This window comes from Dromiciops gliroides, chromosome 4 (assembly GCF_019393635.1).
Source record: "Dromiciops gliroides isolate mDroGli1 chromosome 4, mDroGli1.pri, whole genome shotgun sequence".
Lineage (NCBI taxonomy): Eukaryota > Metazoa > Chordata > Mammalia > Microbiotheria > Microbiotheriidae > Dromiciops > Dromiciops gliroides.
In genome coordinates, this window is record NC_057864.1 from 34,334,478 (window position 1) to 34,348,054 (window position 13,577).

At 47.8% G+C, this 13,577-nt stretch overlaps 1 protein-coding gene across 1 annotated transcript; it reads right to left on the reverse strand.

The window, feature by feature from the left end:
- Nucleotides 1–4,119: 4,119 nt before the first annotated feature.
- Nucleotides 4,120–5,898, reverse strand: TMEM125 (transmembrane protein 125). Its single transcript, XM_043999515.1, has 2 exons — nucleotides 5,795–5,898; nucleotides 4,120–5,550 (listed from the first exon to the last, which is right to left on the reverse strand). Exon 2 carries the CDS (start codon nucleotides 5,340–5,342, stop codon nucleotides 4,650–4,652), a length of 693 nt encoding a protein of 230 aa, XP_043855450.1. The 5' UTR covers nucleotides 5,343–5,550; nucleotides 5,795–5,898; the 3' UTR covers nucleotides 4,120–4,649.
- Between the last annotated feature and the right edge of the window lie 7,679 nt (nucleotides 5,899–13,577).

Consider the following 13,577-nt stretch of genomic DNA (forward strand, 5'->3'; position numbering starts at 1 on the left):
AAACCCAGTCGTTACCTAGAGCTCCCCAAGTTTCTGAGGGTTTTTTTTAGGCCATGGAAAAAACTTTATTCTAACATGAAGCCCCATAGACCAGATGAGGAGAATCCATGGGGAAGGAGAAATGGGGCAGCCAGGGCATGACAGATCCCTTGCTCTGGCAGTGGGGGATCCTGCATGGATGTGGGGAGAGATGCCTTTGGGTAAGCAGGGGGCAGGAGAGGGGAGCAGACCAGAGCTGGGACGACTACATCAGTCCAGCCCCCACTACCTGCCCAGCCCATTTTCCTGAATGATGTCCTGGAAAAGAACCAAGATTTATTTCCCTTCCAATTGATGGAAGGGGAGCCACAGTGCCCTGAAAATGGAAGACTATTCCTTTAACTGCTCATTTTTATTCCTATTCTACATGAGACTGCCATTAAAAGGTTCAGCCATTGACAAGAAATAAATAAATCCACAGTTGGAGATTGAGCCGGGAAGCTCACCCACAAGACACAGATTTTACTAAGCTCAGGCTGAGAAGGTGGCAGAGCCAACTAGAGAGTTAATTACTGCAGCTAATGATACCTGAGATCCCCATGCTCCAGACTGGTGCTGACCTCAGGAGAGACTTAACAATGAAATGAGCCAGTGGCAGTGAGAGGTGGTGATTGGTGTGTTTATTTGGGTAATCACCACTCCAAATAGCACCTGGTTAACGCCCCACCTGACTCCACTTATTGCCCCATTGCCTTCCAAATTAATTATTTAATTTTATTGATTTCTTTTATCACCTTCATTTACAAATATAGCCCTTCCTCCTCCTCTCCCCAGAGAACAATCCCATGTGACGAAGAACAAATAAAAAAAAAACACAAAACCAGTTCAGCAAAACTGACCAACATATTAACTGGGATATGCAGTGATCCGTGCCCATAACCCTCTGCCTCTGCATAGAAGGCTGGGAGTTGTATTTTCTTGTCTCTTCTCCAGGACCAACCAGTCATTAGAGTTACAAGCATTTATCCTTTTTTTTCCTTTTCTTTTCTTTTCTTTTTTTTTTTGCTGTGGTTCTTTTTTTCATTTACATTGTTGTAGTCATTGTGGATATTGTTTTCTGGTTCTGGTTATTTAACTTTACATTAGTTAGTTAAACTAGCATTTATTAAATACCTGTTATGTGCTAAGCACCAGAGAAACAAGGGAAAAAAATCACAGTTCCTGCCCTCAAGGAGCTCACAGTCTAAAGGAAGAGACAAAATGCAAACAACTATGTACAAAGGAGGTGTAAACAGGACAAACTGGTGGTCCTCAACAGAAGAAAGGTTTGGGAAGGGCTTCTTGTAGAAGGTAGGATTTTATCTGGGACTTGAAGGAAGACAGGAGGTGGATATGAGGAGGGAGAGAATTCCATGCAGAGGAGACAAGGAGTAGGGAGTAGGGAGCAGGGAGATAGAGCATTGTAGTTAAGCCACAGCAAGGTGGCCAGTGCACCTGGATCAGAGGAATGTAAAGTATAAGAGTAGGACAGAGACTTTATTAAGGGTGCTGAAAGCCAAAGAGGGGATTTTATATTTGATCTTTTGTGTATGTGTGTGTGTGGGGGGGTGGGCAATGGGGGTTAAGTGACTTGCCCAAGGTCACACAGCTAGTAGGTGTCAAGTGTCTGAGGCTGGATTTGAACTCGGGTACTCCTGAATCCAGGGCCGGTGCTTTATCTACTGCACCACCTAGCTGCCCCTTTATATTTGATCTTGAAGGTAATAGGGAGCCACTGAAGTTAAGGACAGCGATACGGTCACAACTATGCTTGAGGAAGATCACTTTGACAGCTGAGTGGAGGAAGAATTGGAATGGGGAGAGACTTGAGGCAGGGAGACGCCCTCCCCCCCCCCCAGCAGCTATTGTAATGGTCCAGGGGTGGGGTGATAAGGGCTGCACTACTGTGGTGACAGTATCAGAGGAGAGAGGCACCAGAGAGGAATGTTACAAAGGTAGAATTGACAGGGCTAGGAAACAAATTGGATGTAGGGAATGAGAGTGAGGAGTCAAGGATGACACCTGGGTTTTCGAGTCTGGGTGACTGGGAAGGTGGTGGTGCCTTGGACAGTATGAAGAGATAGGAAGAGGGGAGGGCTTTCTGGGAAAGGGGGTGAGTTCAGTTTAGGACAGGTTGAGTTTAAGATGTCTATGGTCTGGTACAAGACATCTAAAAGGCAGTTGGAGATGTGAGACTGAAGGTCAGGAGAGAAGTTAGGGTTGCACAAGTAGATATGAAATATATCTGCATAGAGATGAGAATTGAGACCATGGAAGCTGATGAGATCCCCAAGTGAAATAATCTAGTGGGAGAAGTTCCTGGAAGTTTTCCCATGCTTCTTTGAATTTGTCATGCTCATAATTTCTTCTAGCCCTGCAAGATTCCATTATATTCATGGACCTTAATTTGTTGAGCCATTCCCCAGTGGAAGGGAATCTGTTTACAATTCTTTGCTACCACAAAAAGATGCTATGAATAGTTTGATGTCTGTGGAATATTTCTTTTAGTCTCTGACCTCCTTGGTATGTGTGTGTGCCTAGTAGTGGGATCTTTGGGTCAGTGCCTGTGGACATTTTAGTTATTTTCTTTGCATGCTTCCAAATTTCTCTCCAGAATGGTTGAACCAATTCAGAGTTCCACCATTCCTGAATGAGTGTGCCTGTCTTTCCATTGCCTTTCCAACATTGACTACTGCCATCTAGGTTGGGTCGATCTGCCAATTTTCTGATTATGACGTAAAGTCTTAGAGTTGTTTTTACTTGCATTTCTCTTATTGGTGATTTGGAGTGTTTGCTTATATGGTTGTCAATAGTTTGTAATCCTTTTGGGAACTGTTTGTTCATATTCATTGAACACTTATCCATCCCCCTGGATCTTTTCTTTTTCCCTACAGAACTATTGTCTAACCACGTTTCCTTAATACTATAGTTGTGCAAATTATAATTTTAATTATTTTTTAAAACAGAAGTTCAAGACTTTATGTCCAGTCCTATTAAACTTTGTCTTATTAGATTCAGTTGGATACCATAGCTGAATGATCTATATTTGGATCCCGACTCTCTCATTCTGGGTGTTAACTATTCTTTCCAGCTTTGTGTTGTCTGAAAATAAAAGGAGCATGCCATCTATGCCTTTATCTAAGCCACTGATAAAAATGTTAAGGAGCAGAGATTCCTGGGGCACTCTATTAGACACCAGCTTTTGCATTGATGTTGGCCCATTAAAGAACAACTCAGTGGGTCAAGTCATTCGATAATAGTCATATTTAACATTGAAACAGAAGAGAAAGCTGGGGGTGCTGCATGACCACTGTCTTCAAGAATGTGAAAAGTTTTCATGGCATTCATTAATATGTAGTTTGGCCCCAGAGGACACAGCTGAAGTTAAAAATGTCTGCTGCTGGGGGCAGCTAGGTGGCACAGTGGATAGAGCACCAGCCCTGGATTCAGGGGGACCTGAATTCAAATCCGGCCTCAGACACTTAACACTTACTAGGTATGTGACCCTGGGCAAGTCACTTAACCCTAATTGCCTCACCAAAAAAAAAAAAGTCTGCTGCTAATTAATGTTAATGATATGTTGGGCTGCCACCTCTGACATTTGCTCCCTGTGTGACCCTGGGAAGGCTCTTTCCCTTTGTTCAGTCTGTGTCCTCATCACCTGGATGGACATCTCAAAGCTCCATTCCAGACCTGTGATGCTCCAGGCTCCACCAAGCTCTGGATTTGTGCTTCTCCAATGGGTTCCCTGAAGCAACCTAGCTCACTCCAAGCCAGGGCTGTCAGATCTCCCTTCTGAGTCCTCCCCAGGGCCAGAAGTGGGTCTGATCTAAGAACCTGATGCATGGGAGTGCTTCATAAATATGGACCACATTGTATGGTGTTGTCTAGCACATTTATTTGGGAACCTAATCTGAGATGAGAGGGGTTAATGGGGTCAGAGGGGGAAGGGTCTCTGAGCTGGTGGAGTCATAGAGGGTCTCTGAGCTGGGGAGAGAGTCAGAGGGGAATCTCTGAACCGGGGTGGAGGGGGTGTCAAATGAAGTTCCTGAGGATGGGATGGGAGTCATGGGGGAGTCTCTGAGATGAGGTAGGGTGGGGTAAGAAGCATTTATTAACCATTTATTATATGCCAGGTGCTGTGCTAAATGCTTTACAAATATCATCACATTTAAAGGGGTCCAGAGGGAGTCTCTGACTTGGGATGGAAGATTTCCTCCTTGGCCACTTTTAGGGGGCTGCTGGAAGGTGGGAAGTTTGGTGATCCCCAAGAAGGATGGAGTTTTCATGTGTGGGGAAGGGACAGCAGGACAGAAATGGGGCTTCTGATCACAGAAAACACACATGCCCAAGCAGGACCACATTCACCAAGACCACATGTAAGTCAGACCTGTTAGTGATGACGGAAGATGGGAGAACAGAGACGGGGGCTGAGGAAGGGTCCTGGAGGTAAGTATTGGAGGTCAGAGGATAGCAGGAGGTGGAGGTAGAGGCTGAAGGCTGAAGACAAGAAGGTGGCTCCTCGTGGTACGGGCGTCCCAATGAGGTGGAGGCAGAGGGTAGAGGCTGGTAGCTGGACCTGGACGTTACCAGTGAAAGTCCAGGGGGGTTCAGTTGCTGCTGCGGCTCAGTCAGAGGAGGTTGGCGATGCTGGGTGTGGTTGGCAGCCGTCCAGAGATGCTGAAGATGCTGCTGCCCCTTAGCCTCCGGCCTCGACCAGAGGCGGTAGCCGAGGTGGGCAGGAGGCAGCGGCCTCCCATTCCCACCTGATACAGCAGCACTCCTAACAGCAGGAGGGCCCCCATGGCGCCCAGGACAATGCCTGCAGTTAGCATAGTGGTCAGGGGCCTGGCTGGGCTGGGGCTGGGGCCAGGGGTAGAAGTGGAGGAAGTAGCCAGGCCAATGAGCACTAGGCCACTGACCAGCAGCACCAGGCCGCTGACCAGGACCATGAGACTGTCCGCTCCTCCCCCACTGCGCAGCAGGGCCACGTGCCGGGGCTGCCGGATGCAGTTCATGTCCTGCACGGCAGAGCCCAGCAGCTGCTTCACCAGCACCAGCAGGGCCAACAGGCAGAGGACGGTGCCCGTGGCGAGGCGCCACTCTCCTGAGCGGCTGCTGGTGGAGTAGAGCAGGGCCACCCCGCCAGCCCCGCAGCCTGCCACCAGCCCCACAGCCACGGAGAAGCAGAGGGCCGCACGCCGGGGCTCCTGGGACCACCACAGTTCCACGTGCTCCTCCAGGACATTGGGGGCCCCCTCCACGCTCACGGGCATAGGCACCCCATGCTGCTGCAGGCCAGGGGCTGCTTCCAACTGGGCCATCTACTGCAGCTGCGCTTGGGGGCCAGGCTGGAGCTAGAGAGGAGGGGCAGGGAGGGGGCTCTGGAAGACTTGCGGGACTCAGGGGCTTAGCCTCATGGCTCCCCTCCCCCACAGCTGGCCTAGGTCCTGTGGGTCAAGTCCCTCTGCACAGTCGGCAGCAGAGTCATTGTCACTTAGGAAGGCAAACAGATGAGCTCCGTGTTGTCACCTGGGAAGACAGAGGCATAGATGAGATCTGGCTCCTGAGAGGGCCCATCTCTAGGGGTCCTGGCCCTGGCTAGCCGTGTCCTCGCCCCCTGGATTCTCATTCCTGGTGTATAGCTCTGCTCTCTTCTCTCGGGACCATCCCCCCTCCCTGAGGCCCTTGGAGGGATCCCTTTGCCCAATGCCCCTGCCCCCTTCCGTCCTCCCGACAGCCCCTCTCCCATCCTCCCGGCAGCCCCTCTCCCCACCTTTCAAGATCCCAGTGTCCTGGCTCCTTCATCTGGACAGTTCCAAAGCTGTGCTCACAGCAGTGTCCCCAGCAGTGCCTGGAATAAAGGCTCATTGAGCCTCAGGCCACTCCCATGACCTCAGCTGCCTCTTGTCACCACCAGCTCCGCGGGGCTGCATTGTAACTCTTCAGCACCCAGAGATCTGGAGCCCCCTTGCCCCCCACCCCCAAGGGGAAGGGACCCATCTCCAGGGGCACAGACCTGGCCAATTGCAGGCACTTGTCAGGTGTTACACTTAGGACTGGGCCCCTAATGCCCACCCAGGGCCTGAAAACAAAATGCGCAAGAGCTCCTGATCAACGAGACGGGAAGACAGAGGGTGAAGCCAGATGCCCACATCTGAGAGGCCCCTCCCCGACAAAGGGCCCTCGGGAAGCCCTGATGCACAAACAAACTCACCTTCAGCTCAGGCTTCTTCCTCAGACCCAGGGGTCTGCAGACTCTCAGGTCTCCAGAGCCCTTTACATTCTTAAAAATCTGATCCCTCCCCCCCAAGAACTTTTATTGATGCGGCTTATAGCAATTGCTATTTATTCTATTCAAAATGAAAATCTTGGCATTGTTATGAAAATGGTTTGGATGTCATAGACCCCCTGAAAAGTCCCGGGGACCTGCAGGACCCCCCAGACCTGACTTGGAGAACTGCTCCTCTCCCGATCCTTCCCCTTTCTGGAATTCACTGAGGCCTTGCTCCCCTCCAAGACATGGCGTCCACGGCCATCCTTTCCTGCACTGGCTACACCTTCCCTCAGGTGAGAGTCAGAATTATCTTTGCTCCCCATTGTCATCCCCAGACCCTCTTTCTGCTGCCGCGCCTCAGAAAGCCCATCTCCTCTGAGGCTCGTGCTGGCCAAATCTGTCACCCATTCCATAGCCTGGTAGCTATTATCTACCGGTTCCAAGATCATTCTGGCCTCTTTTGTGGCGAATTTGGTTCCTGAATAGCCATCTTCCTCACCACCCTGACTCTACTGCTATACTGGGAGGCTTCAATATACACACAGGTAGGTGATCCCTCAAATGCCCTGGCCCCCCTCCCCAATTCCCCAGTCTCTTCATCTACCATGCCTTCCTCCTCCCTGCCTCTACCCTGGCCACACCAGGGGAGGATCACACATACAGGATCTGGATCCTAACCTCCCATCATTCCATCTGTCCCTCCACCTCACTCCTCTGACACGTATTCTGCCAGTCAGGATCTCCTTCCCCTGCCTCCCTTCATCCCCAGAGTATCTCTGTTGCTGTCATTTCACTTCCTTCTCTTCCAATCTTGATCTTGGGGCTGACTAGTTCACCTCCAGACTGTCCTCTAGCCTCATATCCCTTGTCCATCCTATTAGTTCCTATGGGAGATCAGGAAGCCATCCAACTGTAATCTGTGGCCTAATCTTAACTGGGTCCTTAATGCAGCATGCTAATCCTTTGATTCTTGCTGTGTTCTTTCCCTAGTCTTCTCTCCTCAATGGCTCTTTCCAACTTTCTCTTCTCTTTTCCAGCCTTCCACTTCTCAGCTGAGAACCTCACCTCATACCTTTACTGAGAAAATTAAGATCATTCTTTTTTTTTTTTGGCAGGGCAATGAGGGTTAAGTGACTTGCCCAGGGTCACACAGCTATTGTGTCAAGTGTCTGAGGCTGGATTTGAACTCAGGTCCTCCTGGATAAAGCTGGTGCTTTATCCACTGTGCCATATAGCTGCCCCCAAGATCATTCATCTTAAGCTACCTTTTCTTCCCTCTCATCTTATACCTCCCTGACATATTCTCATCATCTCTCCCTTCACTCCAGTCTCTGAAGAAGTAGCCCTTCTCAACTATAAAACTATGCATACCCTTTGACTTAGCAATACTGATACTAGGTTTGTATCCTAAAGATATTAAAGGAGAAGGAAAAGGACCCATATGTAGAAAAATATAGCTGCTCTTTTTTGTGGTGGCAAAGAATTGGAAATTGGAGGGATACTTATTAATTGGGGAATAACTGAACAAGTTGTGGTATATGATTGTGATGGAATACTACTGTGCTGTAAGATGGACAAAGGAGATGGTTTCAGAAAAACCTGGGAAGACCTAAATGAGCTGATGCAGAGTAAAGTGAGCAGAACCGAGGACATTGTACACAGTAACAACAACAGCATTGTAAAGATAATCAGCTTTGAAAGATTCAGCTACTCTGATCAATACAACGATTCAGACAATGCCAAAGGACTTATGATAAGAAATGCTATCAAGCCTCCAGAGAGAGAGAATTGATGAACTCTGAATGCAGTTAAAGCATCTACATTTTAATTTTCCTGTTTGTTTGTTTTTTGCCACATGACATGTGGAAATGTTTTGTATAACTTCATATGTATAGTGGGTATCACATTTCTTGCTTTCTCAAAGGGTAGGGGGGAATTTTTCTTTAAAGTAGCCCTTCTCCTTGCCAAAGCAGACCCCCTTACAAGCACGAATGTTCCTGTTCCATCCCATCTTCTCCAGTAGAAGCACCCCCCCCCCCATCATTCCCTCCTCTTTCTAATCTTGTCTCTCACTGCCTCTTGGCTATTTCTTTGCTACCTACACACTCATTTCTCTCCTAACCCAGGGGGTGAGAAAACAAACCAAAAACTTATTCGACTCTACCATCTCCTCAAAGTCTTCTCCCTTTCACAAAAAAAGTTGTCTGGGAGCAGCTTTAAAGCACCCAACCTGGATTCAGGAGGACCTGAGTTCATATCCAGCCCCAGACACTTGACACTCAACTAGCTGTGTGACCCTGGGTGAGTCACTTAACCCTCATTGCCCCTCCCCCCCAAAGCTGTCTGCACTTCTTGTCTCTTCCTCTCCTCTCACTCATTTCTCAACTCTTTCCAACCTGACTTCCAACCTCAACATTTAACCCAAACTATTCTCTCCAAAGTTACTGGTGATCTTTCTTAATAGGTAAATCTAATGGCCTTACTCAATCTTCATCCTTCTTGAGCTCTCTGCAGCCATTGGCACATGGATAACCATTTCCTCTCTCCTCTCTGTGTTTTTGGAACACTGCCCTCTCCTTGTTTGCCTCCTACCTGACTGATCGCTCCTTCTCAGTCCCCTTAGCTGGATCTCCATTTACATCACACTCCTTCACCGTGAATGTCCCCCAAAGTTCTGACCTGGGCCCTTGTTTCTCTCCATACTTTTACTTGGTGACTATCACAGGGTCAATTATTATCTCTAGGCAGGTGACTCCCAGATCTACCCATCTGTCCCTATGTTCTCCTGAGCTTCAGTCCCTTGTCATTAACTGGTTCTTTTCAACATCTAGAACTGGATGTCCCATAGATGTATCCAACTCAACATGTCCAAAACCAGAACTCATTATCTTTTCACCCCAATTCTTCTCATGATCTTTCTAGAATTTTCTTCTCATGAAATTCTCTTTTCTGTTGGAAAACTTCCTACCATTCTCCCAGTCATTCAGGCTCATGACCTCAGGGTCATCTTGATTCCTCTCCCTCTTGCTTAGTTCATGTATACTGGATATGAAAGAACAGACATGGCCAATAGGAAATTGATACCTAAGATAGGTGAGGAGATAGTGAGAGAACTCCCAGTTACCCTCGAACGAATGTCAGGCTAACATGACCTCCATCTTTGGATTCCCCAAATGGCTGGTAGAGGGGAAGACTTTGAAAAATCATGGAAAATGGGAGAGATGACAAGACTGGAACTGGCTAAATGTCCTGCTCTTCTTTTGATTTTACACACAATTATTTGTCCTTCCCGCTTCCCCTCCTCATAAACGAACAATGAAAAAAACCCCTCAGAATAAATATGCACAGTATGCACAGTCCAGCAAAACAAGTCCCCACATCGACTACATCTAAAAATGTCTGCCTCGTTGTTCATTTTAAGTGCATCACTCCTGGAAATGGATAGCATGAGTGGCCTTCAGTCCTCTGGCGTAACGGTTTATCATTGCACTAATCAGAGTTCTAAAGGCTTTTAAACTGCTTTTCCTTATGATGTTATTGTTGTATAAATTGTTCTTCTAGTTCTATGAACTTTATTCTGTATCACTTTATAGAAGTTGCCTCAGTTTCCTCTGAAATTGTCCATTTTGTCATTTTTTATAGTCAAATAATATCTCATGACTCTGTCATACATGACGCCACCATGGATGTCCCCTTAGCTTCCATTTTTTGGATTATAGATACTTTTGTGCAGTTGAGTCTTTTTCCTCTTTTGGATGCAGGCCTAGTAGTAGAGTGTATGGAAATATTCTGGTTTTTTTTTTTTAAAGAAGAGAATGGAGTCGATAAATCATAGGCCAGTGAGCTTGTCTTGGATTCCTGGGAAAATTCTAGAAAGATCATTCAAGAGATGGCTGCATAGATCGGGTCACACTGGTCTCCTTTCCTTTTCTGACATAGTTATTCCAGGAGTAGGTGAAGGGAATACTGTAGAGTTTATTTAGCTATTAGCAAGGCTTTTGATGAAGTGTCTTATGCTATTCTTGTGGAGAATATGGAGAGCTATGGACCAAATGGATAGGGAACTAGTTGGGTGGCCAGGTTCCAAGAGCAGGTAACTGTTAATGGTTCCATGTTACCATGGCAGGAGGTTTCCAGTAGGCCACACCAGGGATCTGGATTTGGCTCTGTGCTGAATTTTTAAAGTCAATTATCTGAATAATATCTGCAGTGATAATATGCTCAGCAAGTTTGCAAGTGGCTCAGAATTGAGAGAGAGAGAGAGAGAGAGAGAGAGAGAGAGAGAGAGAGAGAGAGAGAGAGGAGAGAGGAGGGATAAGAGAGTGAATGACTGAGTGAGAGAGACAGAGCTAACACACTGAATGGTAGTCACTCAGGCTAGAGCATCGGTCTGAATGTAAGAAGTTGTCTTTGTTTTTTGTTTTGTTTTGTGGGGCAATGAGGGTTAAGTGACTTGCCCAGGGTCACACAGCTAGTGTCACGTGTCTGAGGCTGGATTTGAACTCAGGTCCTCCTGAATCCAAGGCCAATGCTTTATCCACTGTGCCACCTAGCTGCCCCTGAATGTAAGAAGTAAATGTGAAGTCTTACACTTTGTTACAAAAAATTCACTTCACAGTTTAAATAGAGGAAGGTATGGATAGATGATTGTTCTGAAAAAGATCTGGGGGTGTTAGTGGACTGCAAGCTGAGTAGGAGTGTGATATAGCCACCAAAACCTCATGGGATCTTGGGCTGCCTTGAGAAGAGGGGAGGGAGCCCTCTGTTCTCTATCCTGCTGACTGTCTGGAGTGTGGTGCTCTGTTCTGGGCATGAGGGTTTAAGGACATTGATCCCTTGGTGAGTGGTCAGAGGAAGACAAGCAGGCTGGGAAACAGCCTCCTTCAGGACAGAGGAGGGTCACTTGAAAGAGCTGGTCCTGTTTAGCCCGAAGAAAGAAGACTCAGTGAGGGAGATGAGAATTGTGGTCAAAGGACTGTGAGGTGAAGGAGGGATCAGCCCTGTTCTGTTTGCCCTGAGGACAGAGTCAGGAGCCCTAGGGGTGGGGGCAGAAATCGCAAAGAGGCCTATTGAGGATGGTTAGCAGGAACAATTCCTAACAAGGTGGTCTGGCTGTCCCAGGGTGGGTGTGGAGGGACTGCCACGAGAGCTCCCCCTCCTGGGACATCTTGAGGCTGGACAACCACTTGTCTGGTGGTTGTTTGTCCTTTTTCTTTTTCTTTTCTTTTTTGTGGGGCAAGTTAAGTGACTTACCCAGGGTCACGCAGCTAGTAAGTGTCAAGTGTCTGAGGCTGGATTTAAACTCAGGTCCTCCTGAATCCAGGGCTGGTGCTTTATCCACTGCGCCACCTAGCTGCCCCCTCTGTCCTTCTTTTTCAAAGAGGACCAATGACATCACTGGATGATGTCTTGACTACTCTGGTATCTTATAGTGGGGATTCCTTTCAGCTATGGATTGTACTGAGTACAGTGCTGGCCCCTTCCAATTCTCAGATTCTCTGGCATAGTCAGTCCACTGCCTCCATCACTTTTTTTCCATTTCTGAAGCCACCCCTTCCCCAATTCCCACCCCAATTCAGGCCCTCAGAACCTCTTGCCTGGACCATTGCAATGGTCTTCTAAAACAAACAAGATTTTGCAGTTTAGTAGCTTATACTACTAAAGTACAAGCCAGCTGAATTGGCAAGAATTTTTGGGTAATGAGCCTTCTCATAAATTCACTGGCCTCTCCCTCTATCTTCTTGGATGGAAGCCTCCCCCTTCCCCCATTAGCTTCCATCTCCACGGGGCACGTCTTGCTTGGTCGTATTTATTTATATGTTGTTTCTAGAAGTAGACTGGAGGGTGGGCGTGGTTCCAATGCTTAGCTCAGTGTCCAGTATGTGGCGGTCTCCCATGCTTGGCCCCCAGTCATCAGTAAAACATATAAAATGGTGTTTGGCATGTAAAACCCTCCGTGATCTGGTCAGAACTGACCTTTCAGCATGATTACACATGACTGTCCACACAGACCACGTTCCAGCCAAGCCGGCTCTCCTGCTGTTCCATCTCATCTCTGTACTTTTGAACTGGCTGCTTCCCCCCAGACCTGACATCTCTGCCTCTTAGAATCCAGGTGACCTCCCATAGGAGGCCTTTCCTGATCCCTCCACCCTCTTCCTGCCTGCCCAGGTGCTGGTCTCCCCTGCCCCCACTACATACAATTACTTTTTATTTACTTTACAATCTTACAATTCGCTCAGACTTACAAGTCATTCACATGATAGGCTGCTGGAGGACGGGAAGAGCCTGGTCAGGATTTTGCTTGGCAAAGAGTTGGTGCTAAATAAATGTTTACTGATTGATGCATGCCTTCAAAGAAGAGAGGATAAGAAAACAGAAGGCGGACCTCATCAAGTGCCCAGGACTCCAACCCTGACTAACCATGTCTCATGGCATTGAGAAGACAGGGGGTAGGGAGGTGGAGGATGGGGGTGACCGTGGGAAAAAGGCAAGTGTCCCAATTTTGAAAGAAGGGGAAGGAGGTGAATTCTTTTTTTTTTTTTAGTGAGGCAATTGGGGTTAAGTGACTTGCCCAGGATCACACAGCTAGTAAATGTTAAGTGTCTGAGGCTGAATTTGAACTCAGGTAGTCCTGAACCCAGGGCCAGTGCTCTATCCACTGCGCCACCTAGCTACCCCAGGAGGTGAATTCTTGACCCTGTTGGCTGAAAAGCTTGACTTGGGTCCTTAGCCAAAATCTAGACCTTCTTATTAAAGGGATAGTTTTGGATCATTTAGGAAGGAATATTTGTTGCTTGGATGACTGAAGGGGAGAAGAGAGTCCTGCCATCCTCTGCCCCACCTCATCTGGGCACCTCCACTTAGGAAGGATTTGGATAAACCAGAGTGTCACTAAATAGGGGGCTCCCTGAGGGCAGGGATGGGCTTTGACTTTTCTTTGCATCCCTAGCACCTAGAACAGTGCCTGGCACATAGCAGGTGCTTAATAAATGTTGCCAGCCAGGGTGGGGAAGGGCTTGGTGACCATGAGAGCATGCTGGGTTAAAAGATCTGGGAGTGTTTTGCCTGGAGAAGGTTCAGGGGGTCCACAAGAGCCCGGTTTAGGTGTCTGAGGACTCCCAAGTGGAGGAGGGAGGGGAAGAATAAGGAGCAGTGTGGGGGGTAGTTTGCCCAGAGGCCAGAAGAAGTTGAATGTCAGGAGAAACATCCTCAACAACACTGATGGCTGCCCCAGAATACAAGAGACGGGTGCGAAGCTCTGAGTTCCAAGTTCCACCCA

Coding starts and splice junctions, on each gene's coding strand:
- TMEM125 (XM_043999515.1), bottom strand. CDS start 5,342: ATGGCCCAGTTGGAAGCAGCCCCTGGCCTGCAGCAGCATGGGGTGCCT.